This window comes from Elephas maximus, chromosome 1 (genome assembly GCF_024166365.1).
Source record: "Elephas maximus indicus isolate mEleMax1 chromosome 1, mEleMax1 primary haplotype, whole genome shotgun sequence".
NCBI classification, from domain to species: Eukaryota; Metazoa; Chordata; class Mammalia; order Proboscidea; family Elephantidae; genus Elephas; species Elephas maximus.
This window is the reverse complement of record NC_064819.1, coordinates 190,124,156-190,150,815: the sequence shown is the minus strand read 5'-3', so window position 1 is coordinate 190,150,815 and position 26,660 is coordinate 190,124,156. Positions and strand designations below refer to the sequence as shown.

At 39.1% G+C, this 26,660-nt stretch overlaps 1 protein-coding gene and 1 long non-coding RNA gene across 8 annotated transcripts in view; one reads left to right on the top strand and one right to left on the bottom strand.

The window, feature by feature from the left end:
• The first annotated feature begins 1,242 nt into the window (after nt 1-1,242).
• The window catches only part of LOC126085153 (uncharacterized), a 53,969-nt gene continuing 28,551 nt past the window's right edge, over nt 1,243-26,660 (top strand). The window contains exon 1 of the long non-coding RNA XR_007519186.1: nt 1,243-1,308. This is a non-coding gene — a long non-coding RNA (uncharacterized LOC126085153). The remainder of the gene's footprint in view (nt 1,309-26,660) is intronic.
• Nucleotides 10,335-26,660, bottom strand: part of PKIB (cAMP-dependent protein kinase inhibitor beta) — a 124,156-nt gene continuing 107,830 nt past the window's right edge. For all 7 annotated transcript variants that reach the window (XM_049900158.1, XM_049900194.1, XM_049900202.1 and 4 more), the window contains 2 exons: nt 26,456-26,632; nt 10,335-11,098 (listed from right to left, as the gene is read on the bottom strand). In XM_049900158.1, the coding sequence (XP_049756115.1) occupies nt 11,031-11,098; nt 26,456-26,632 (245 nt within the window). In that variant the 3' untranslated portion in view covers nt 10,335-11,030. The remainder of the gene's footprint in view (nt 11,099-26,455; nt 26,633-26,660) is intronic.

The following is a 26,660-nucleotide window of genomic DNA, read 5'->3' as shown; positions in this document are numbered from 1 at the left end:
AAGTGGCCCGCACTGGCCGTGTCTTGCTTCTATCACTTGCTTCCCTGCATTGGCCATCATCTGTGGCTGAGCCTGTATTCACAGAGGCAGCAGGTGCTCCTAAAGAGTACCCAAAAAGACATCTACAGGTGATCATCTTACTCTTTTCTCTGTTTGCCAAAAAAAAAAAAACCTCATTGCCTATAGTTGATTTCAACTCATGGCGACCCCATGTGTTACAGAGTAGAACTGCTCCATAGGGTATTCTTGGTTGCAATCTTTATGGAAGCAGGTTGCCAGGCCTTTCTTCCGCTGCTGGGTGAGTGTGAACCGCCAACCTTTTAGCTGGTAGCTGAGTGCGAACCATTTGCACTACCCAGGGACCAAAGACCTCAAATGTGGTAATTCCAGAGCCATCAAGAATAAAGGCCAAATGGGGAGAGGAAACAGGAAGATTATTTCAAAGAGGAAAAGTCTTGAGAGGTGAGAGTCCTATGGTGACCAGTCACTCAGGCACGATGCCTCATTTCACTACCAAGTGTGACATGCGGTGTGAGGACACATGTACGTCGCACATGTGTCAGTGTGTATTTGCCTATTTCCATACCTCAATTGTAAGGATGGCACAGGACCAGGCAGTGTTTCGTTCTGTTGTGCATGGGGTCACTATGAATTGTAACTAACTCGACGGCACCTAAAAACGACAACAACGTACCTCGAAGAAGCAGTGAGGAACGAGCGAGGCAGCTTTGGGAAGGCACTCAATAAACACATATTGAATTAAATTGAGTACTCAAATGAAAGTTTTATACAGGATTATTTGTTTTAGGGATTCTTATAGTTTCCTTAATTAATACTGAGAAATTATATTATTACTCATTATTTAATTATTGTAAATAAGTGTGCAGTTATGGAGCATGCACATGATGTCTAGACTGTCTCTCCTCAGCTGGAAAATTGAAATAAGTAGCACAGAAAACAAAACGTAAAAACAAAACATCTGTGAATTTGTTTGCAAATTAAAAGTACATGTGCTACTTCTGCTTATAATCTTATAATCAGCCATATTCTCACCAAAAAAGCTCTCTTAAAGTGAATCCAGAAGTCATAGACTATCAGAATTATGTAGGACTTAGAGGAATTTTCATTAACGTCATTTTACCTATAAGAAAACTTAAGTTCCAAGAAATAAAAGAATCGGTGCATGGAAAAGAATCCATACATGGAAAAGAACAGTGCTTTCTTCATCTTTTATAGCTTTTCTGTCACTGTTATGACAGAATCACCCAGTCCCTGTGCCTCATATTCTGCTGATGGACACCGTAGCTGGTAAGTTAATTTCCTGGTCTCTGTCCTCTAATAAGGATCCCTGGTGGCACAGTGGTTAAAGTGCTCAACTGCTAACCAAAAAGTCAGTGATTCAAACCCCCTAGCTGCTCTGCTAAGAAGGATGTAGCAGCCTGCTTCTGTAAAGATTTACAGCCTTGGAAATCCTACGGGACAGTTCTACTTTGCACTGCAGGGTCGCTATGAGTTGAAATTGACTCGATGGCAACGGGTTTGGTTTTGAGTTTTATGCCTCTAATGATGTAACCTCCTCCTCCTCCTTACAGTCTCCTGGCCCACCGCCTAAACTTCGCCTGCCTGTAGGAAAGCAGGTGTTCTCACCACAAAAGTGGGATGCTTTATTTTGTGAATCACCATTGTCCTGGCAAACACCTGGGAAAGTAGCCTAAGGTGGGCAGGAAAATCAGAAGGCAGTCCTGGCAGTGATGGGTGAAAGGGATGACTGGCCGGAAGATGTACCATGGAGGGCAGGCTGGTGCTGAGGAGCAGGTAGATGTCTGTGAAGTTGCCCCAGAACCTTGGAGCAAAAGAAGCACTATCTCAGGCTGTTGGGCCCAGTGCAGAGAAGGTTAATGTTTCTTGTTCTTTCTCCATATTTAGTGGCACTTTTTTTTTTTTAATCTCAGCTGTGACCGGGGCTACCAACAGAGGTTCATTCCCATTCACGGAGCACAGCCTTAATAGACAGGTAGTGTAGGTTGGGGGCAGCCTGGAGGTGGTGGCATCAATGAAGTAAGAAAACCCAAAAGAAAGAAGAAACTGAAGTGGGGAGTGGGGTGGATGGGAGCTGAATTCTGTACCTGCCAGTCTCCTTCAAAAGGAATTTGTTTTTAAAAAGAGACTTTTTTGTCTTTAAGCACACCATCAACTTTAATCATCATCTTAATCTTTTAACTTATCTGTGCCTCAGTTTCCTCAGCCATAAAATGGGGATATCTACCAGGAGATTGTTGCAAGAATTAAGTGTTAACATGGGTAAAGAACTTAGAACAGTGTCTGACACAGGATAATCAATATATAAGTATCTGCTTTCATTTTGCGAGAGAGTATTAAGTAGTAGTTAAAAACACAGAATCCGGACCCAAATCGCTTAGATGTTTTACTATTCTGTGACCTTGAGTAAGGACCTTCCTGGGTCTGTTTTTCATAGGTAGTACTGTTGGAAGTATTAAATATATTCACATAAAGAACTAGGATTGGTTTTTGAATTAAATACTGTATCAATTTTGTTGTCCTCTTCGTTAGGTGCCATTGTGTCGATTTTGACTCATAGCAACACCATGTGACTGAGTAGAACTAACTACCCCATAGGATTTTCTAGGCTGTAATCTTATGTTTAATCTTTATGGGAGCAGATTGTCTGGTCTTTCTCCCATAGAGCCACTGGGTGGGTTCCAACCACCAACCTTTCGATTAGCAGCTGAGCACTTAACCATTTTGTCATCAGGGCTCCTTCATAGCTGCTACTATAATCAGTTTCTTCCCTTCACCACCGACCCTCAAATGCCCTCCACTGCATATGGAGCACCTTGTCCCGTGAAAACACTCCAGAGATACCAAGAAACTGTGCTCAGGGCCTCTAACCCCTTACTCCAGCATGGACTATGCCAAGACTACTTGGCCAGTGTCCTCTTTGTGCACACAACTTTCCCACACAACCTCCAGCTGGATTTGTGGGAAAAGGTTCTCCTATTTCCCTTCCTGCCCTTGGAAGACCAGGGATGATTACTTAGTTAACCTTCATTCTTTTTTTTCGTGAGACTCGTCTTTCTCCTAAGTGGAAGGCAAAGCAGTTAAATGATAGAAGATAATTTGAATTAAACCAAGAATTAAAGTCACACATTCACATACACACTTCGGCTCAAATTATCAGGGGCTTTTCAAAGTCTTAAAAGTCACAGTCGAAAACAGTGCTTTTGACTTGAAAGACATCAAAAGGTCTATTTTGAATCAAAGATAGTAGAGAATTCAGAAGTGTTGGTAATTTGATTTTAATGAATAAAACATCTGTGCACAGCTATTAAAAAAAAATCCACTTTATGTAGAAAAAGAACTCTTTGTTTGGGAGTGGGGGTGTGCAGGAGAAATTGTAGGCTTTGTAATCCTAAGAAGCATATTTTTAAGATGTATTAGAGCACCCTCTTCTGGTACATAAGAACAGAGTATTACAAAAACCAAGAGCAGGAGCCTGCTGTCTATTCAGATCTCCTTTCTAAGCAACCTCTGGATGAAATGGTATTTTAAATGCTGCAGGGTTTTTTGTTTGTTTGTTGTTTTGTTTTTTGCAATACTCTTGACCAACACATGTAGCAGAATTAGTAAAACAAACTGCAAACCTTGATTAAATTTGACTTTTGTGCTATCAGTAAGAAGTGTGGTGGGAGCACCGCCTAGTGTCGATTGTAAGTAATTTCTGCAAATGAGAATCGAGGACTGCCAGGGCGGAAAATTACCCAAAGGCATACAGTCAATTTAGGCCCAAATCCTGAAACCAAATCCACATTTCTTGACTGTTAGCCTCATGTTTTTTCTTCTGTTGTTCTCCACAATTTTAAAGTAAAGATTAAAAAAGTAAATCTTTTCCTGCAATGGAAATAAAATTTAAGTGAAAAATTGATAAAACAGGAAAATTTGAATTTCTAATGTGTCTAAACTTTTTTACGTTAGGTTAGACACATTAGAAATTCAAATTTTCCTGTTTTATCAATTTTTCACTTAAATTTTATTTCCATTACAGGAAAAGATTTGCTTTTTTAATCTTTTAAAATTGTGGCGAACAACAGATTGTTCTCCACAATTTTAAAAGAAAGATTGCACTGGGAATGTGTCTAAAACGCCCTAAGAACTTTTATAAAGACTCCAAAGTCCATGCTATATATAGACTCTAACGTGGAACAAGACTTCAAAAAATTTTTTTTTCCTCTGAAAAGAATGGCTCCTTGAGGTTCTTAGCTCTTAGATGCTCCGCTGACGTTCCAAAAACAAAACCAAACCCTGTGCCGTCGAGTAGATTCCGACTTATAGCGACCCTATAGGACAGGGTTAGACAGCCAAAAATTTTCCAACTTCTGAAACATACCTACATGGAACAAAGTTGTTTAATTGCCTGTGTGGCCCTGCTTTGGAGATATTCAGTGTTAGTTCGTGCGGATTGTTTTCGTTTCCTTTGCCCTCGTCAGAATCATGGCCGGCCGACTCCGGGCGAAGTATGAAACGTCTCCGTTTCAGTTCTGCCTTCATCCCCTTTGCCTCCCTTTGAAGTGCTACCACTCCACCCTCAGAAGAGCTACAGACTCCTCACCAGTTTTCCATTCCTCCAGGGTCCTGCAAGGTAATGGCAAATTAAATAATTGCTCACCATATGCAATCTTTTGTGGAATAAGGTAAATTATGAGTGAATGAATACCAAACAAATAAAAAAAAACTGTTTATGCTAAGAAAATCCATCTTGGAAGAAGTACAACCAGAATGCTCCTTAGAAGCAAGGATGGTGAGACTATCTCACACACTTCAGCCCTGTTATCAGGAGGGATCAGTCCCTAGAAAAGGACATCATGCTTGGTAAAGCAGAGGGTCAGCGAAAAAGAGGAAGACCCTCCACCAGACGGACTGACACATTGGCTGCAAAAACGGGCACGAGCATAGTAACAATTGTGAGGATGGCACAGGACTGGGCAGTGTTTCCTTCTGTTGTGCATAGGGTCGCTGTGAGTCGGCACCGACTGGAAGGCAGCTAACAACAACATGCTAAAATCAATGCCTCATGATGGCTTATGTATTTCTCTCCCTTTATACCTGTAAAAAAATCTGTTGCCTACAAGTGGATTCTGACTCATAGTGACCCTACGGGACAGAGTAGAACTACCCCATATGGTTTCCAAGGAGCGGCTGGTGGAGTCCAACTGCCAACCTTTTGGTTAGCACCCAAACTCTCAACTACTTTCAAAATTTTCTGGGAATCCTGAGTGGAATTAAGATATACTTAAGACTTGGAGGAGCCCTGGTGGCGCAGTGGTTAAGAGTTATGGCTACTAGCCCAAAGGCTGGCAGTTCAATTCTGCCAGCAGCTTTTTGGAAACCCTGTGGGGCAGTTCTACCCTGTCTTATAGAGTTGCTATGAACTGGAATCGACTGGATGGCAACAGGTTTTTTAGTTTTAGTAAGACTTGTGGATGAGATGGTCTGGAGCAGAAGGGTTTTTTGGTGAAAGAGAGGCAATGCACAACTTGGCTCTGAGAGTTTGGTCCTAGAGCAGTGTTGCCACTTGTGTGAATCCCCCACAGGCACTCCCTGAATCTATTCATCTGCAAAATGAGAAACATTAACATCAATTTTGTATGATTATTGTGATGACGCTGCAAAACTATCTACTATGGTAATCACCAGTACTCAAAGTATGGCTATTAAAAAAAAAAAAACAACAAAACCCGTTGCCATAGAGTCAATTCCAACTCATAGCGACCCTACAGGACAGAGTAGAACTACCCCATAGAGTTTCCAAGGAGCAGCTGGTGGATTTGAACTGCCGACCCTTTTTGATTAGCAGACATAGCTCTCAATCGCTACACCACCAGGGTTTCCATGGCTATAATAATTATTATCAGTGTATGTTCAATAAATGAGCCCTGGTGGTGCAGTGGTTAAGCGCTTGGCTGCTAACTGGAAGGTTGGAGGTTCAAACCCTCTAGCCGTTCTTGAAAGATGTGGCAATCTGCTCCCAAAAAAGATTACAGCCTTGGAAATACTATGGGGCAGTTTTACCCTGTCCTACAGGGTCACACCACAGGGTCACTAGGAGTCAGAATCTCTTCAACGGCAGTGGGGGTTTGATGCTCCATAAGAAAACTGTTCTAGGATTTTAATGTCTGTCAGCTTGGCTGGGTCATGATTTCCAGTATTGTGTGATTGTCCATCATTTTGTCATCTGATGTGATTTTCCTATGATGTTAATGAGATGGGATTAGCGGCAGTTATGTAGACTCAATCTACAAGGTTAACCTACAATTTATGTCAATTTCTTTTGAGATATAAAAGAGAGAAGCAAACAGAGAGACAGGGGACCTCATAACACCAAGAAAGCACTGGGAGCAGAGTAAATCCTTTGACGTGAGTTTCCTGCGCTGAAAAGCTCCTAGACCAGGGCATGACAAGGTCCTTCCTCCAGAGCTACAGAGAAAGCCTTGACAACCTGAATTTGGACATCTAGCCTCCTAGACTGTGAGAGAATAAATCTTTGTTAAAGCCATCCTTTTGTGGTATTTCTGTTATAGCAGCACTGAATAACTAAGACAACAAGTAAATACCTGCTCCAGCCCTGTGTCCGAGCTCATGCTTCCATTTTTAAATAGCTGCAGAGTTTTGATGTGCTGAGAGTTGCCATCAATAGCTCTGAAATAAATTAATTAATTAAACACATTCTGGTTAATTAGTCCTAGTTTCACGTAAGGAGGTACTATTAATGGAAAGAAAAGAGACCTAAGGAACGGGAAGAAAACCTACTTTAGCATATAACATATGAAAAGAATCGATAGATCCAGGATACCAAAACACCACCAAACCCAGTGCCATCGAGTCGATTCCAACTCATAGCGACCCTATAGGACAGAGTAGAGCTGCCCCACAGAGTTTCCAAGGAGCGCCTGTCGGATTCAAACTGCCAACCCTTTGGTTATCAGCTGTAGCACTTAACCACTACACCACCAGGGTTTCCCTAAGATCCAGGATATTCACCTTAAAGTCTCTACCACCATTTATGCTCTGGTAATTAATAACAGCTTTTGCTATGCTTAGCAATTTATAGTATTTACTCATTTAATCTTCATAATAATCCATGTTTTACACATTGGGGAAATTGAAGAGCAGAGAGTAACATAACCAAGGTCATGACAGAAAGGGTCAGAGCTGCAATTTGAAATTGTGGGTTCAGATTCCACAGACTGGGCAACAGACCAGTAGTCTTCAGTAACATCTTTACTTTGTTCTCTATCTATCTTCCTTCACTCTCACTCACTATCATCATTTGCCCAAGCTGCCTAAGCTACCCAATAACTGGCAAAACTGGTTAATGCGTGTCTTAGTTTCATAGTGCTGCTATAACAAAAATTCCACAAGCAGGTGTTTTAAAAGAACAAAAATTTATATTCTCACAGTTTGGGAGGCTAGAAGTTTGATTTCAGGCCACCGGCTCCAGCAGAAGGCTCTCTGTCGGCTCCTGTGGGCTTTAGGGGAAGGTACTTAACTCAGCTTCTGTAACCCCTGTTAATCCTTGGTTCCTTGGCAATCTCTACATGATATCTATTTTTACCCCATTTGTGCTTGCTCGCTGGTCTGTCTAATCTGTTCTTTTTATATCTCAAAAGTGGTTAGATTTAAGACACACCCTATACTGATTATGGCCTTGTTAACATAACAAAGATAACTCTGTTCCCAAATGGGACTAGGCGGACAGGAACAGAGGCTAGGGTTTACAACACATATTTTTGGAGGGACAAAATTCAATCCACAGCAATGCATCATTTTTTGAAAGTAAGATGCCACTTCCCACAGTAGTAACCTACAGTTACCCATAGCCTAACAATGCTCAAAACTTTTCAGCTCAGATCACTAAAATATATCTGGGCACATGACATGGAATGGTTTAATTTAGCTCTTTTTTCTCCTCCTTTGGCAGAGTCAAGTTTCCAGATAGCTGCTTTATAGTTTTATTGTCCCCTTTTGTTCTAGTTGTCTGACAGTATTAATGAAGATGTCATGGCTACTGACTAAAGCAAGTAGCTTACACAAAGACAATGGCAAAAACTGACATGGAGATTTTTTTAATGAGCCCTTGGTAGTGTTTCATTCTGTTGTACATAGGGTCGCTATGAGTCGGAACTGACTTGACATCACCTAACAACAACTAGGTAGCTTTGTTGAAAGTATCTACTTGTTATGACAAAATACCATGGATTCCCCCCATAGTTTTTTTTTTTTTCTTTTTAAAGTTGATAGGTGAATTCAATTTTGTCCTTTAACTACTACCTGCCTCTCATTGTTCTTTGTCTGGATTTCTTCTCGAGGGAAAAAAAATTCCTTTTGTTGGCAAATATTCTTAGTCAACCAGTATACCTGTGTAATCCAAAATGTTTATAAATATGCATCAAATGGGACATTTGTGTGTGCAATGTGATAAATAATTGATTTAGGGTATACATAATTCAGAACATATGTCATTACCAGTAATAATGAGGAGGGACATGACCGCGTTTCTGGTCTAAATCAAAGAGTAAAAACCCAAAATGAAAGAGTACTACCATATAATACCATGACTCAAAATCAATGTTGCTTTTTTTTTTTTTTTTAACATTTTCATGGAACAAGTAACTCATTTAAATAGAGACTAAACTCTGTTTTGTTGCAGTAACTGTCATAAAAGTACTAGTGAGGTGGCTCACTGTTAAAGTGCAGTATTTATCACCTATCAGGCACTTATTAACATGATTCAGCTGGCATTAATGTGGTAATTATGGATTGTCAGTTTCCACCATAGTGTCTTCTCCCCTTACCAAGCACTGAGCATGTGTGTATAGGAACAGAGGGAGGCAGAAGGCAGTCAGAGGAACAAATCCAGCTGCCCACCACATCCACCACCGCAGAATGGTTTAAGAGCACCTAGAATTAAAATGATGATGATGATGATAGCTAATATTTATGGACAGGTTATTCATTGCTAAGCATTATGTCAAATGTTTTACAATGCGCTATCTCATTTACTGATTCTAACCACTGTATAAAGTATGTACTATTATTAATTCCAATTCAAAAAGGATAAAACTGAGGATAAAGACATGATGGAAACCCTCCAATATCACAATGCTAGTGAGTAGCACAGATAGAATTCAAATGAGGTAATCCAGATCCAAAGTTCACATGCTTAATAGCTTAAGGTGACTCCAGGATTTCTCACCCTCAGCACTATTAGCATTTGGGGCTGGATAATTCTCTGTTGTAGGGGGCTCACTGCACTGTGTAACACTGTAGGAGACTGAACAGCTTAACAGCATGCCTAGGCTCTGCCCACTAGATGCCAGCAGCTCCTTTCTTTGCCCCCTTCCCCATTCCCAGTTGTGACAGCCAGAAATGACTCCAGACATTGACAAATGTCCCCGGGGGGTAGAGGTGAGGTTGGGATTACTCCCTGTTGAAAACCATTGTTCTGCTCTAACCTCTCTTTATGCTGAATATATAATCTCATGTAATAACTTTCAGAAATAGAATTTTAAAGGTAATAAAACATTATATTGGATATTAAATTAATGATACACATAAAAGATAATCTTATCAAAAAAATTATATTTGAAAACTGAAACCAACCAGGTTCTTTGAAAGCTAGTCTTTTGTTGTATATCAATGAACTAATAAGTAGGAGGTGGTTTATATTGCAAAGACTATTAACTTTCTCCCTTAAAATATGTTGCCATTTTTCACCTGGCATCCTTTAGCATACACACTGAAGGAGAGTTCTGTCAGTAACAAATTTCTTTTAAAAGTGAGGGGTTTTTTGATTACTGTGTACAGACACAACCTAAGTCACCAATCAAGTAATATATATAGTCTATATTATGTGTGATATGTATATTTCCATATATATATAGCATATATGTATACAAAAATAACTTCATTAGTCAATTTTTTTGTATTGAGAATTATATTTTTTTCTAAGATGCCAAACAAATAAAAATTTGATAAAGCTTTGGTTTTGTTCCTTTTATAATATATACTTAAATATATATTAAAATCAAGCATCTTCCCATTACTGCCTCTATCATTTACTAATATGATATTAGCTACCTTTGCAAAGATACAAAAATTAAGGTTTGCATTCCTGAGGAAATTATTTTAGAAATAAGTCATACATAAACAAAAGTTCTTAAAATAAGAAAAGACAGTATAAAGTAACTAGTATTTTGTATAATTTGCAATAAAGTAAAACACGCACATATGTGCACGTACACACACACATGCCAAGGTTAAGGAAGATAGTGAAATTCATTTAATAAGCATGTTTCATATAAACAAATTTTTCACAAATTTTACATTTTAAGGGTCCACATGAAAAATCACAGTATTCACACAAGCTAGAAACAAAAGATCTCAGACAAAAAGCCAAGGGATATTTATGTTGCCAAAATCTTACAACTTTTCCAAATCTTTTTCGCATTTGTAAATTAGTATTTTTAGTAAGCACACACACTGCCCACGTGATTTTTGACTCTTATTCTTTCTCACCAAAAAAAAAAAAAAAACAACCCTTTTCTACAAATTATATAAAGTTTTAAATTAATGGTGTTTGGTTTAAATTTCCTAAGAAATGGTCTACCTGTTACATAAAAATGGAGTTAAAAATACATCTGGCTAAATAAATTTTAAAGAGACCAGTGGATTTTGTTGAGTTTATAGACAATGATATGTATTTAAGCAATTATATTTCTTTAGCTTTTCCTTGGGTGGAGTTTGGAAGTAACCTGCCTTTTAATAGCTTACATTGCATACATCATGAATGCAATCCAAGTCAGTAACATCACGACAAAATTACCTAATACATACATGTTGCTTAGGACTGCAATGTTACCATAGTTACTGACAGATCAAACATCTCAGGAAAAACAGGACCACTAAGTCTTTCAATGTGCATAAATTCAGCACTTTTGATAAGTTGTGAATCTTCATTTTTCTTCATTTGGGGGGTTTTCCACTTGGACTTGTGTTGTTTCTTCATCTTTCTTTTTTACATCTGAAAAAAAAATTTTCTTACATTCATATATAGAATATACTGAAATATATTTTGTGTATATTGGAATAAAACAGTTGTTTTTTCCTTCATCCATTCTAATCACTCTCTACTTGTCTAGGACATATTTTGTCCTCAATCCAGATGTAAAAACTACACAAATAAAAGAGATGTGTGTAGTTTAGGAATCTATGGTCTCCCAATCACCCTTCTCTCCTATTCTCTAGAATGACAGTATCAAACATATTTTTAAAGATTAATATGTATCAGGAAGTCTTCTAGGGTATTATTATAATCTCCATTTGCAGACGAGTACACCTTAGTACAAACAGGTTAAGTGACTTACCCACAATCACAGAGTTGATGGGTGGCAGAGCCACTATTTGGACCCAGGCTAACTGGCTTCATAGCTTTAACCATCTCTCTATGCTGGGTCACACTATCTCCAGTTTCCTCACACTTCCTGTCCTCTTTGCTCTTAAGGGATGATTTTACTTTCTACTTCATACAGTAGAAAAAAGAAAAAAAAAATATATCAAAGCCATCAGACAGGAGCTCCTTCGATTTTCTGTCACCAAACCTCTAAACCTCCCTGTGGTCTGTGCTTATCTTTCTGCCCTCCCTCCTGTTAGAATGGAATTTATGTTTCTCAGGACTGGCTACATAATTTGCAGGGTCCAGTGCAAAAAGAAAACATAGCACCCACTGTATAAAATTATGAAAAATTTAAAGATGGCAACAGTAGAGCACTGGGTCTTCTTAGCATGGGGCCCTGTGAGACTGGCCTGGACACACACCACTTTTAGATCTGGGCCTAGTACTACTCCTACTATCTAGGCCTATTTCCTCCATGATCCAGGACCCTATCCATTTTTGCCTCATCAGGAAGCTGACTCTAATGATCATCCACCCTCTCGCATTTCATCTAATTTTCCTTTCTGCTGGCTCCTTCATCTTCTCAAACAAGCAAAAAAACCCAGACTTTTTTTCAATTGCAATTCTTCCACTTACTGTCCTCTCTTTCATCTTTTAAAATATATCATCTTTTGCTATCTCCATTTTAAAATAAAACTGGATAAATCTCTACTGTTGTTGTCACTATTCCCCCAAAACTGTTGTCACCAAGGTCATCAATGGCATCCTTGAAGATAAATATGATAGACTCTATTCAGTTCTTCAATGTTCACTCAGGAAATATTTATTTAGGGAAGAATACGCTCAGTATTTCTCAAGCTGAAAGAACTGAAGAAAAAAACCAAGCCTTGAGTTGCAATACTGAAGGATTCTACAGGGAAAATACTAAACAATGCAGGAAGCATCAAAAGAAGATGTAAGGAATACCCAGAGTCACTGTACCAAAAAGAATTGGTTGATATTAAACCATTTCAGGATGTAGCACATGATCAAGAGCCAATGGTATTGAAGGAAGAGGTCCAAGCTGCACTGAAGGCACTGGAAAAAACAAGGCTCCAGGAATTGACAGAATATCAATTGAAATGTTTCAACAAACAGAGGCAGTGCTGGAAGCACTCAGTCATCTATGCCAAGAAATTTAGAAGACAGCTACCTGGCCAACTGACTGGAAGAGATCCATATTTGTACTCATTCCAAAGAAAGGTGACCCAACAGAATGTGGAAATCATCAAACAATATCATTACTATCACATACAAGTAAAAGTTTGCTGAAGATCATTCAAAAGCTGTGCAGCAGTACATCGAAAGGGAACTGCCAGAAATTCAAGCTGGATTTAGAGGAGGACATAGAACAAGGGGTATCGGTGCTGATGTCAGATGGATTCTGGCTGAAAGCAGAGAACACTAGAAAGATGTTTACCTGTGTTTTATTGACTATGCAGAGGCATTTCACTTTGTGAATCATAACAAATTATGGATAACACTGTGATGAATGGGAATTCCAGAACATTTAGTTGTGTTCATCAGGAACCTGTACTTAGACAATAGGCAGTCATTTGAACAGAACAAGGGGATTCTGAGTGGTTTAAAGTTAAGAAAGGTATGTGTCAGGGTTGCATCCTTTCACCATACTTACTCAATCTGTATGCTGAGCAAATAATCTGAGAAGCGGAACTACATGAAGAACAGGGCATCAGGATTGGAGGAAGACTTATTAACAACCTTTGATATGCAGATGACATAATCTTGCTGCTGAAAGTGAAGAGGACTTGAAGCACTTACCGATGAAGATCAAAGACCACAACCTTCAGTATGGATTACACCCCAACATAAAGGAAACAAAAATTCTCACAATTGGACCAACAAGCAACATCATGATAAACAGAGGAATGATTGAAGTTGTAAAGGATTTCATTTTATTTTGACCTACAATCAATGCCCATAGAAGCAGCAGTCGAGAAATCAGAATACACATTGCGTTGAGTAAATCTGCTGCAAAGGACCTCTTTACAGAGTTAAAACTCAAAGATGTCACTTTAAGGACTAAGGTGTGCCTGACCCAAGCCATGGTGTTTTCAATTGCCTCATATGCACATGAAAGCTGGACAATGAATAAGGAAGACCTAAGAAGAACTGATGGCTTTGAATAATAGTGCTGGTGAAGAATATTGAATGTGTCATGGACTGCCAGAAGAACAAACAAATCTTTCTTGGAAGAAGTACAGACAGAATGCTCATTAGAAGCAAGGATGGCAAGACTTCCTCTCTCATACTTTGGACATGTTATCAGGAGGGGCCAGTCCTTGGAAAAGAACATCATGCTGGGTCAAGTAGAGAGTCATTGAAAAAGAGGAAGATCCTCAGGAGATGGACTGACACAATGAGCTCAAGCATAACAATGATCGTGAAGATTGCGCAGGACAGGGCAGTGTTTCATTCCATTGTACATAGGATCACTATGAGTCTGAACCAACTCAACAGCACCTAACAATAACAACACAGGTGCAAAGCAGTGAAAAAAAAAAAAAAAAAATCCCTGCCCTTGTGGAACTTCTGGTGAAGGATATGCACAATAAACAAAGCAGATAAAATGTATAGTATGTGAGATACAGGAAATATCAAGAAGTGTCGGAGCCTGGAGGTTGCCATTTTAGATAGGGTTGTCTGGGAACACCTCACCAAGAAGATGTTTGAGTAAAGACCCGAGGAAGTCAGGAAGTTAGCCATGCCAATAGCAGGGAGAAGAGCATTCCAAGCGGAGAGAACAGCAAGGTAACAGGCACCAATGTTCAGGAAGCAACTGCAAGGAAGACAGTGTGACTGAAACAGAATGAGGGAAAAAAAGCAGAGGATGGGGTTAAAAAACTAGATCTTGTAGGTACAAAATGGCAGAGTTCTGGATCAACTTTTTAAAGTAAAGCCGACAGTGTTTTCTGATGGATGGAATGTGGAGTGTGACAGAAGGGAGACAAGGATGATTCTAATATTTTTTGGCTTCAGCAACTGGCAGCATGAACTTGCCATTCACTGAGATGGGGAAGGCACAGGAGCTGCAGCTTTCACAGAGAATATCTGAAGTTCACTATTAAGCTGGTTAAGTTTGAAATTTTTATTATTAGATATCCAAGTTGAGATATCAAGTAAGTAGTTAGATATATGAGTCAGGGGAACTGTAAGCTGGAGTTTATTAGACGTTATCATGTGAGTTATCAGAAGGATGGTCATGACCCCAGTGGAATTAGATGACATCACAAAGGGAGAGGGTCTAGATAGAGAAGATGTCCAAAGCCTGAGTTCTGGGACCTTCCAATTCATTAAGAGATGTGGAGATATGAAAATATAAGCATAAAAAGGAGCAGCCAATAAGGAAATAAGAAAACCAGAAACCAAGAAAAGAAAAGTGTCACAGGGAAGAGGGGATGATCGACCACAAAAAAACTGCTGGGAGGTCATGTAAAATGAGGAGTAAGAGTTGGTCATTGATTTTGGCAGAAAGAATATCACTTGTGATCTTGAAATAGAAGTGGCGTGATGGGGTGAGATAAAAACCTTATTAGGGTGACAGGAAGAATGAGACAAAGAGGATATGCAGTCACAAAAAGATAAATCTATCCAGAAGTTTTGCTATAAAATGAAAACAGAGAAATGGCACAGTAGAGGGAAAAGTGAGATCAAGAGAGAGTTTCAATCTTAGCCTTCTGATTAACATGTTGTTGTTGTTAGGTGCCATTGAGTTGGTTCCAATTCATAGCGACCATACATACAACAGAATGAAACACTGCCAGGTCCTGTACCATCCTCACAGTTGTTGTTATGTTTGAGTTCATTGTTGCAGCCAGTGTGTCAATCCATCTCCTTAAGGGTCCTCCTCTTTTTCGATGACCCTCTACTTCACCAAGTCCCTTCTCCAAGGACTAGCCTCTCCTGATTACATGTCCAAAGTATGTGAGACAAAGTCTCGCCTTCCTCACTTCTAAGGAGCATTCTGTCTACACTTCTTTCAGGACAAATTTGTTCTTCTGGCAGTCCATCGTGTATTCAATATCCTTCACCCGCACCATAATTCAAAGGCATCAACTCTTCTTCAGTCTTCCTTATTCATTGTCTAGATTTCACATGCATATGAGGCAATTGAAAATACCATGGCTTGGGTCAGGTGCACCTCAGTCCTCAAAGTGGCATCTTTGCGTTTCAATATTTTAATTAAGTCTTTTACAGTAGATTTGCCCAATGCAATATGTCGTTTGATTTCTTGACTGCCACTTCCATGGGCGTTGATTGTGGATCCAAGTAAAATGAAATCCTTGACAACTTCAGCTTTTTCTCTGTTTATCACGATGTTGCCTATTGGTCTAGTTGAGGATTTTTGTTTTCTTTAAGTTGAGGTGTAATACATAATGAAGGCTGTGATCTTTGATCATCAGTGATTCAAGTCCTCTTCGAATTCAGCAAGCAAGGTTGTGTCATCTGCATATCACAGGTTGTTAATGAGTCTCCCTCCAATCCTAATGCCTTGTTCTTCATATAGTCCAGCTTTTTGAATTATCATTACTGTTATTCTTCTGTCTTCTACACTTGTAAAGTTCTTTCAATATAATTGAATATATTTTCAATATATTCCTTCAACATAATTTCTGAAAGTGCAAAACATCAAACTTTCCTTTCAAGCATATCCCTTTCACTTCAGATGTGAATAAGCTTTATTGAACACTGCTTATCTCATTTTATAGTTATAATTAATAAGAACTTTTGAAAAAGTAAGTAATGTGAATGCATTCACATTTCTTAGTTATCTGGAATGATTGAGTTCTCTAGAAGGCTAGCTTTGAACAGTTTTATATATATATATATGACATAAGCTGAAAACAAACAAAAAAACAGCTGCCATCAATTATGACTCATGGCAATCCAGTGTGTGTCAGAGTAAGACTGGGCTTCATAGGGATTTCAACGGCTGATTCCTCAGAAGTAGATCATCAAGACTTTCTTCAGAGGTGCCTCTGGGTGCACTTGAACCTCCAACCTTTTGGTTAGCAGCTGAGCGCATTAACCATTTATATCACTCAGGGACTCCATATACGATACAGGTGTTATATATATATAGGTGGTAACTATGTTCTTTTATAGAAAGACCACATTCAGAGCCCACTTAAATTACATAATGGACTCTGCTTTTAATTAATACAGGTTTATAGGTTTAAAATAAATCAGACAGAAGAGTCTTCTTTTTTTTTTTTTTACATATTTGTGCTTCTATTATTGTGTTATGATCTTTGTGTCAATTGCTCATTCCACTCATTATTAGAACACGAGGTAGAATAAAATGTTTTCAAAGAGTGTCTTGCAGAACAATAATTCTTCACAATGCTTCTTCAAACACGGTCAAATAAATGTGGGAAGGAATTGCTTCATGTCCCCTCCTTAGAGGGTGTCTGTCAGCATAATAATATGCATGTTAAAGGTTCTGTAACAAAGGCTCTGAGAAGTCCTTGTTCAAAAAAGAAACATTCTGAGAAGTGCAAAAAGCTAACTATGTTTCCCCCATAATTTCGGGAGACATCCAGATCAACTGGCTTAACAAAGCTAATTAAGAAAATGTTCTACATCCCACTTTAGAGAGTAGTGTCTGGGGTCTTAAAAGCATTCGAGTGGCTATCTAAGATGCATTAATTGGTCCCATCCACTTGGAGCATGGAAGAATGAAGAAAACCAAAGACACAAGAAAAATATTAGCCCAAAGGACTATAGGACCACGTGAACCACAGACTCCACCAGCCTGAGACCAGAAGAACTAGGTGGTGCTGGCTACCACCGATGACCACCCTGACAGGGAACACAACAGAGAGTCCGGGACAGAACGGGATAAAAATGTAGGACAGAACTCAAATTCACATAAAAACACCAGATTTAATGGTCTAACAGAGACTAAAGGAACCCCCAAAACTACAGCCCCCAGATGCACTGTTAACCCAGAACTGAAACAATTCCCAAAGCCCACTCTTCAAAGATTAGACAAGACTATAAAACAAAAAATAATACATGTGAGGAATGTGTTTCTTAGTTCAATCAGATATAGGATACCAAATAGCCAGCACCTGTCCAAAAGCAAGATGAGAAGGCAGGAAGAGACAAGAACTGGTTACATGGACACAGGGAATCCTGGGGGGAAAGGAGGAGTGTGCTGTCACATTGTAGGGATTGCAACTAACATCACAAAACAATATGTGTATAATTTTTTTTTATGAGAAATTAACTTGAGCTGTAAACTTCACCTAAAGCACAATTAAAAAAAAAAACAAAAAACGTAATGAGTCCTGCCTAATTTAAGACCACTCTTGAAGAATACGGTCAGGAACTAGGACCTTTCAGAGCTGACGCAAAACATATCAAAAAAAAAAAAAAAAACAAACAAGCTAATTATGTTTAAACCAATAATTTCAAACTTATTTGACCACAGCATATTTTTGTATGTGACACATTAACATCCAGAGTTTCCATGAAACATTCCTTGGAAAAAGTTGGGAAAGATGAAGGCCTGAGAGCCAGAGATTCTACCATCATCTAATTTTGTGAGCTTGGGCAAGTCACTTACCCTACTTGGGGCTTGGTTATGGTAACATCTATACAACAAAAGGGTGAACTTTCTAAGATTCCTTCTCCTTCTGTATTTCCATATGTACTTAAAAAATAACCTTCTCATGAGGCTTGTCAGCTATGGGATAACCTCATTTGTACTGTTTCCTCTATCATATGAAAAATAAAAATACATATTTTATATTCCAAAGTCTACAAGTCTGAACAGTTTCTCTGTGGTCCACTCGACCTATATATCCAACAATTAATCAACATGTCCATCTCAAATGGAATATGAAGAAAACAGAAATTTTTACTCCTCCAACTCTCAACCTTGCTCTTCCTCCAGACCATCCCTTCACAGTACATGGTATCACCATTTGGTTGCTTTAGGAGTTATCCTCCATTTCTCTTGTTCATCTCCTTAACATCAGCCCATCAATAAGTCCAAGTGACTTTGCCTCTAAGACATATCCCAAATCTATCCAACTTTCTCCATCTTCAGTACCTATTTGAAGCCATCATCTCTCACTGGACCACTGCAATAGTCTCCATGGGTAAAGGGTTAAAAAACAAAAACAAAAAACTTTCTCCTTCTCTAACGACAAATTTAACTTGGGGTTAATTTTCTAGCTCTTTTACCCTAGAAACCAGGTAAAGCTGGAATGCCTGCCTGGTTACTAAGCTTAAAGTAATAACGACCTAAATGGTAAATACACCTCTACTGAGAAAAACCATATACATGGACTATAAATACTTCATAGGAAACCATAGCGTTGGGCTTCACCAAGGGCAATGACTCTTGTAACTTAACATATCTCTTGCAGGTAAGCTAGGAAGCTGTGTCCAAGGACTTGTGGCAAAGTATTAGGTCCTGTGAGGCATGGGGCCTCTAAGCCAAGGTGGCCTGTGTCCCCACTGATACAGATCTTGTCTCCTTGTACCTGAGCTCTCACATGGGTGGCGGAGGGCAGAGACCCGTCCTTTGGATTGCTATATGGACTACTGCAAGGATTCCCATAGAAGAGATCTTGTGAGGTTGCCCTGCTAGACTGCTGTTCCTTAACCTTCTGAGTAGACTGGCACCAAATGTGGTCTGTGGTGGTATTTTGAGTCTGAATGTTTAACTGAGCCTAAAAAATTCTCTAATGGGGGGCTGCACCTTCTAATTCAACTATTATTCCATTATTGCTCTCCTACAATCCATTCTTCACATAACAGAGTGAATGTTTTAAATACTCCCCTGCTCAATATCCTCACATTTAGAATAAAATTCAATTTCTTCCCCCCCTGGATTACAAAGTCCTATAAGATCTATCCTGCTTATCTTCCCAACATCATCTTGTACCACATTCTCTCTCACCCACTGCCCTCTAGCTATGCAAGTGTTCCCCGACCACTTCCATCTCTTTCTACCGTAAGAACTTTTCACTAGCTATTCCTTCTGCAAAGAATGCTCTTACCTTAGATAGTCATGTGGACAGATGATTCAGTTGTTATTAAAAACATTTGGTTTTCATTCAGATCTCAGTTAGAGAGTCCCCAATTTTCCAATCTAAAGTAACCACCCAGTATCTCTACCACAGCACCCCACCCTATTTAATCCGCTGACAGCACATATCACTCTCATTTTTTCGTGCTCAGTTACATATTTGTTTACATTCTAACTCTTCCCATTGGAATATAAGAAGGAGTTCACATCTATCTTACCCACCACTACACTACCAGTTTCTAGAACAGTGCCTAACACTCAGTGGGCACTCAGCTGAATGATGGGTCAAAGGAAGAGTTAGTGATGATTAGAGATAAGAAATGGCTTTTTGAGATTTTTACAGTTTCCTGGGCTGCCATCCTCTGTCACCTCTTGCTGATATTTTATAAAGCATCACTGCCCTCCCTACCATGGTCATCAATTTTGAAGGGATCACGAACTAGGCAAATCTCAGACAGGTTAACTTCATGGAGGATGCAGGACCTTTGAGATTTTAGATTTTGTTTCACTTAAACCAAACCAAAAGAACCAAACTGGTTGCTGTCGAGTAGATTATGACTATTAGAGACCCTATAGGACAGTGTGGGAAACCCTGGTGGCATAGTGGTTAAGAGCTATGGCTGTTGGCAGTTCGAATCCATGAGGTGCTCCTTGGAAACCTATGGGACAGTTCTACTCAGTCCTATAGGGTTGCTATGAGTCAGAATTGACTTGACAGTAGTGAGTGAGTGAGCGATAGGACACAGTAGAGCTGCCCCATAGGGTTTCCAAGGAGCAGCTGGTGGATTTGAACTGCTGATCTTTGGTTAGCAGCCAAACACTTAACCACTGTGTTACTAGGGCCCCCTCCTTTCACTTAAGAATATCAAAAAATAAAAACTAAAAAAGAAACAAGACACATCTGAGGGAATCCTGAAGACCTTTCCTAGAATTTGTATTTTTTAAGTGACTAAAGCATTGAAACCATAATGACTGAGACACTCTCTGGCTGTCAGTTTTTACACAGTTGGGAACTATTAATTTTAGAATCCTTTATAATATGGGCCATTTGTACTTAGCTAATAAGAAAAACCTTAAAAACTACTTATTTATAGCTTTGCTAATAAAGGGTTGTCATCTATATATATAAGCTTATTTAATTGTTTAAAAGTTAAATGTTAATAGCTTTAAAAAAAACTGCTTTATTGAGATATAATTCACTTACCACAAAATTCACCTATATAAAGTGTTCAATTCAATGGTTTTTAGTATATTCACATATATGTGCACCTACCACCTCAGTCAATTTTAGGACATTTTCATCATCACATAGAAAAACCTTTTAGCTATCACCTCCTAATTCCCATCCCCCTCAGCCAAAAGGTCAGCAGTTCAAATCCACCAGGCACTCCTTAGAAACTCTATGGGCAGTTCTACTGTGTCCTCTAGAGTCGCTGTGAGTCAGAATCGACTTGATGGCAACGGGTTTTTTTTTTTCCCCCAGCTCTGCCCACTGCCGTCAAGTGGATTCTGACTCATAGCGACCCTATAGGACAGAGTAGAACTGCCCCATAGAGTTTCCAAGGAGCGAGCGCCTGGCATATTCGAACTGCCGACCTTTTGGTTAGCAGCTGTAGCACTTAAACACTACGCCACCAGGGTTTCCTTTTCCCAGCTCTAAGCAACCACTAATCTGCATTCTGTCTCTTATATTGTTGTTAAGTCGGTTGTAACTCTAGTGACATAACATAACAAAACACTGCTCTGTTCTGCGCCATCCTCACAATCATTGCTATGTTTGAGCCCACTGTTGCGCCCCTGTGTTAATCTATCTTCTTGTGGGTGTTCCTGTTTTTCACTGATCCTGTACCTAACCAAGCATGATATCCTTCTCCAGGGACTGGTTCCTCCCGATAACAGGTCCAAAGTACGTCGGACGAAGTCTCGCCATCCTCACTTCACAGGAGCATTCTAGCTGTACTTCTTCCAGAGCAGATTTGCTTGTTCTTTTGGCAGTCCACGGTATGTTCAATATTCTTTGCCAACACCATAATACAAAGGCATCAATAAGGTTTTCCTTATTCGTTGAAAAACTTTCAAATGTGTATGAGGTGATTGAAAATACCATGGCTTGGTTCAGGCACAGCTTAGTCCTCAAAGTGACATCTTTGCTTTTTAACACTCTAAAGAGGTCTTTTGCAGCAGATTTTCCCAATGCGTTAGTTATGTCATTTGATTTCTTGACTGCTGCTTCCATGGGTGTTGATTTGTGGATCCAAGTAAAATGAAATCCTTGACAAATTCAATCTTTTCTCTGTTTATCATGATGTTGCTTATTGATCCAGGTGTGAGAATTTTTGTATTCTTTATGTTGAGGTGTAATTCATACTGAAGGCTGTGTAGTCTTTGATCTTCGACAGTAAGTGCTTCAAGACCTCTTCGCTTTTAGCAAGGAAGGCTGTGTCACCTGCATATCAAAGGTTGTTAATGAGTCTTCCTCCAATCCTGATGCCACCTTCATCTTCATATAGTCCACCTTCTCAGATTATTTTCTCAGCAAACAGGCTGAATAAGTATGGTGAAAGGATACAGCCTATCTCTATAGATTCATATACCCAGGATATTTTATATAAATTGAATCATATAATATGTGGCATTTTGTGGTTGGCTTTTTTCACTTAGCATAATTTATTCAGGGTTCATCTGTGTTGTAGCATGTATCACTCCATTCCTTTTTTGGCTGAATAATATTTCGTTGTATGGATATGCCACAATTTGTTTATCCATTCATGTGTTGATAGACATTGAGGTTCTTTCCAGCTTTTGGCTATTGTGAATAGCGATGCTGTGAACATTCATGTACAAGTTTTGCTTGAATACTTGTTTTCAATTCTTTGAAGTATGTACGTAGGAATGGGATTGCTGGGTCACATGTTAATTCTATATTTAACTTTTTCAGAAGCTACCAAATTGTTTTCCATAGTTGTGGCACCGCTTTACATTTTTACCAGCTGTGCAAGAGAATTCCATTTTCTCTAAATCCTAGTCAATGACTGTTAATTTATGGGGGATTTTGTTTGTTTGTTTTTAATTATTACAGCCATTGTAGTCGGTATGAATGGTATCTCATTGTGATTTTGATTTGCATTCCCCTAATGACTAACGATGCTGAGTATCTTTTCATGTGCTTATTGGTCATTCTATATCTTTTTTAGAGAAATATCTATTCAAGTACTTTGCCTATCTTTAAAATCAGGCATTTGTCTTTTTGTTGTTGAGTTGTATGAACTCTATACATGCTAGACACCATAACAAGATATATGATTTGCAAATATTTTCTCCCAGTCTGTGGGTTGAACCTATTTCATTTTGTGCATTCTTCAATATCTGCTGCTATATGTGGACTTTTTTTTTTTTTAGTATTTGGAGTTTCTTAGTTGTTGCCTTTGACTTCATTTCAAAATTATTTAAAGGAAAATATAAAAATAGACCAATGTTTTTTCAGTTAATAGTCTCTCTAGTGACCAAAATAAAATGGAGACTACTCTCATACACTGTATCTGCTCTCTTTTGCTTAACTAAGCAATGTCAGTAAATATTAAGGTGTGTGTATGGTTAGGGTATATAAAATTTAATTGAGCTTTTTATACTAACAAGTAATACATCCTCTCTACCTCGCTAGTTTAAAATAAGCCATTCAACAGCAACATCATGTCCTAATAATCATAGTATGTTTTTAAACTTAAAAGGCCAAATATATTTTACACGTTTTATTTCATTTCTTCCCTTCCTTTCTTCCCTCTAATAATATTTTATGTGTATGACTAAGAAACTGAGACAAAATTTGGTATCAGGAGTGGGATGCTGCTCTAACAAATACTTAAAATGTGGAAGTGGTTTTGGTATTGGGTTATGAGTAGAAGCTAGAGGAATTTTGATGTGCTTCATAGTAATGCCCTAGTTTGCCTTGAAGAGATTATTGGTAGAATTATGGACATGAAGGGCCATTCTGGTGAGGACTAAGCAAGAATGAGAGCTGTTACGAAAGCTTCTATCCTCATGAACAAAGTGTTGCTTGAAATATGGACATTAAATGTGCTCCTTAAGAGGAAATGATGAACATGTGATTCATCACTATGCAGCGGCATGAGAACTTGTCTGAATTATGTTTAAATGTTTGGTGGAAGGTAGAACTTGTAAGCGATGAACATGGATATTTGGCTGAGATTTCTAAGGAAGATATTAAATGGGTAGTGTGGTTTCTCCTTGCTGCTTACAGTATGATGTGGGAGGAAAGATATAAAAATTAACTGTGCAAAAAAAATCAGAACTTAAAGATTTGGAAAACTCTTGTTCAAACCAAGGTCTTGTGTCCTAGAACTCTCAACAGGGACATGGCTACTAAATCTTTTGTTAAAGGGATTAAGCATGATAGGTCTATTTAACCACAGAAGCAAAAATCCTGCCAGCTTAGTCTGAAAGGAACAGAGACAGTACAAAACAAAGGAAAGCTGCCTGCCTCCTGGAATTCTGTGGGCATAAATGAGCCAATGGAGCGACTTGGTTGCAAACATCTGTTGTCCTCCAAGAAAAAGAAGACACTACCCTAGGAACAGTTCAGAGATCAGCAGAACTGTTGGAAGAACCATGGCAGGCAAGACTGTCTCCATCCCAAAGGGTGGAAAAAAACTGCCTAGAAGGTTTCAAAGAGTCAGATCTCTACCAACTCAGTTCCGGAATGTGGGGGCTGCCATTCAGGTGGGCCAAGAGGATGTGGTCGCCATCCAAAGCTGAGTGGGTGCAGCTCCATGCCCACAGGGCAGGAGAACAAAGCCTACTGGGGCTGACAGGGTAGGGTCACCACTCAGATGGACTAGGAGAATGGGTCTGTCCAAAGCTGAGAAGCAGAGTTGTGCCAGTAGGCCTGGAAGACGGGGCTGAAGCCTGGACCAAGGAGCCTCCATCCAGAATCTAAAGAGTATGGCCAACACCCAGTCTGGAGTGTGGGGCCATTTCCCAGATGGTCTGGAAGAACAGAGAATTATTTGCAAGCCATGAAAGCTAATGCAATTTGTTCTGCTGGGTTTGGGACTTGCTTTGTACCCATGATTTTTCTCATTTGTAATGTAAATGTCTACCCTGTGTTCCTTCCACAATTGTACTCTGGAAACAGGTAACCTGCATTCTAGATTTCACAGGTCTAGAGGTGGAAAGGAATTTTGCTCTAGGATGGATTATGCCCAGAATCTCACCCATAATTGATTTAGATGCTTCAGAAGATGAGATTTTGAATTCAGAGTTTACATAAGACTTTTGGGATGATGTGGTAGAGTGAATATGCTTTGTACATGGGAAGGACATGAATTTTGGGGGGCCAAAGAGTGGAATTTTATTGAATTGTGTACCCCATAAAATATGTGTTCTAAATCCTAAACTGTACTCCTGTGGGTGTAATCCCATTTGGAAATAGGATTTTCTTTTTATGTTAATGAGGCCATATCATTGTAGAGTGTTTCTGAAGCCAATCATTTTTTAGATATAAAAAGAGCAAATTAGACATAAAAGAGAGCAAGGAAAAAGGGAGGGGAAAATATATGCCACTTGAAGATCACCAAGGAACCCAGAAACAGAAGCTGAAAAGAAACAAGGATACTCCCCCAGAGCCAACAGAGAAAGAAAGCCTTCCCGCAGAGCCAGCACCTTAAATTTGGGCTTCTAGCCTCCTAAACTGAGAGAAAGTAAATTTCTGCCCATTAAAGTCACCCAATTGTGATATTTCTTTTACCGCAGCACTAAGAAACTAAGAGTATGTGTGCACTTTTTTACTATTACCCGTAGTATCCTTTGGGAGATATGACTTTCCTCTTGAAATATTTTTAATGAAGCAATGACTTCTGAAAGGTAAGGTAACCATGGAACTCCAGGATCTGGCCACAGTCCCTGACCTAAAGAAGACATGTATTTCATAGGGATTGAGCCAGGAACATTTGCAATTTTATCATGTAATAAACAGCCTCCTGAGGCCAAGACAGTCAAGAACACTCTTCTTGGTCTTCCACGAATGGAGTAGATGTGTAGCAGCTTCTCTTTCTTACATCACTGCCACCAGGAATAACTACTACACACACACTGGAGTCTTCCCTGGGGTCTAAAGTGGGGCATGAGGCAGAGGCATTTTGGTAATGGCTTGGAACTAAAATGATCTTTAATCTTTTCGAGTGTTTTAAAATGAAAGGACTCTTCTAACACTTTATTGAACATGTTGATCTACTTACTTTAATAAGACTAAACTCTGGAAGCTATATGAACTAGATGTAAATAACAGTGATAAAGACCCAAGATCTTCCTGGATTGGCTTCACAACTCTCTCTTTTTCTTAATTCTATTTATCCACTGTTGAAGAATGATTACCCTTTACACAAAGATTCACTTTAAAGATCTCATCCTTAGCTGAAAATAAAACTTCCTCCTAGGTATGAGAAGTAGAAGGGCTTGTAGAATACTATAGTGAAGCACAATCTTTCCAAAGTGATTTGCCAATGGGTGGCAGAAGGGGAATTATTGTTCTCAGTGGTTCTCAATAAGTTGTAAGCTCTTTGAGGGACAAGATCACAGTTATTCACCTTTGTATTCCCAATCACTAGCACTGTGCACAACTATACGGATTTATGTATAAATAAATGTTCAGTGTCCACACACACACCATGAGGTGAAAAGATGAAACTGTCATCTTTCAGAAAGGCTGAAAAATCTACTCAGCCTAAAGCAAAAGCTGAGAGGGTGTAGTAAACACATATGAAAAAAAGAATGCTTTTAACTAGCTAAAAGAGAAACTGTTCTAGAGGAAAAGATTAAATAAGGAGAGAGCGTGCTGGTGATTTTAAGAAGATTTTGAGTGTTACCTTCCTTCATGCTGAGGGCCTCCAGTTTGGCGGGCAAATCTGAGGTTCCACCTGTAGCAGCTGAACTCTGGATGTCCGGTAAGGCATTCCGGCGGCCTGCCCTTGCTGAAGATGCGAAACTGGTGACCACAGACTCCACATCAGTCATTTCTGACGAATCTTTCCTCATAGCAGCATCTACAAATAGAATGTGCATGAAGAAGAG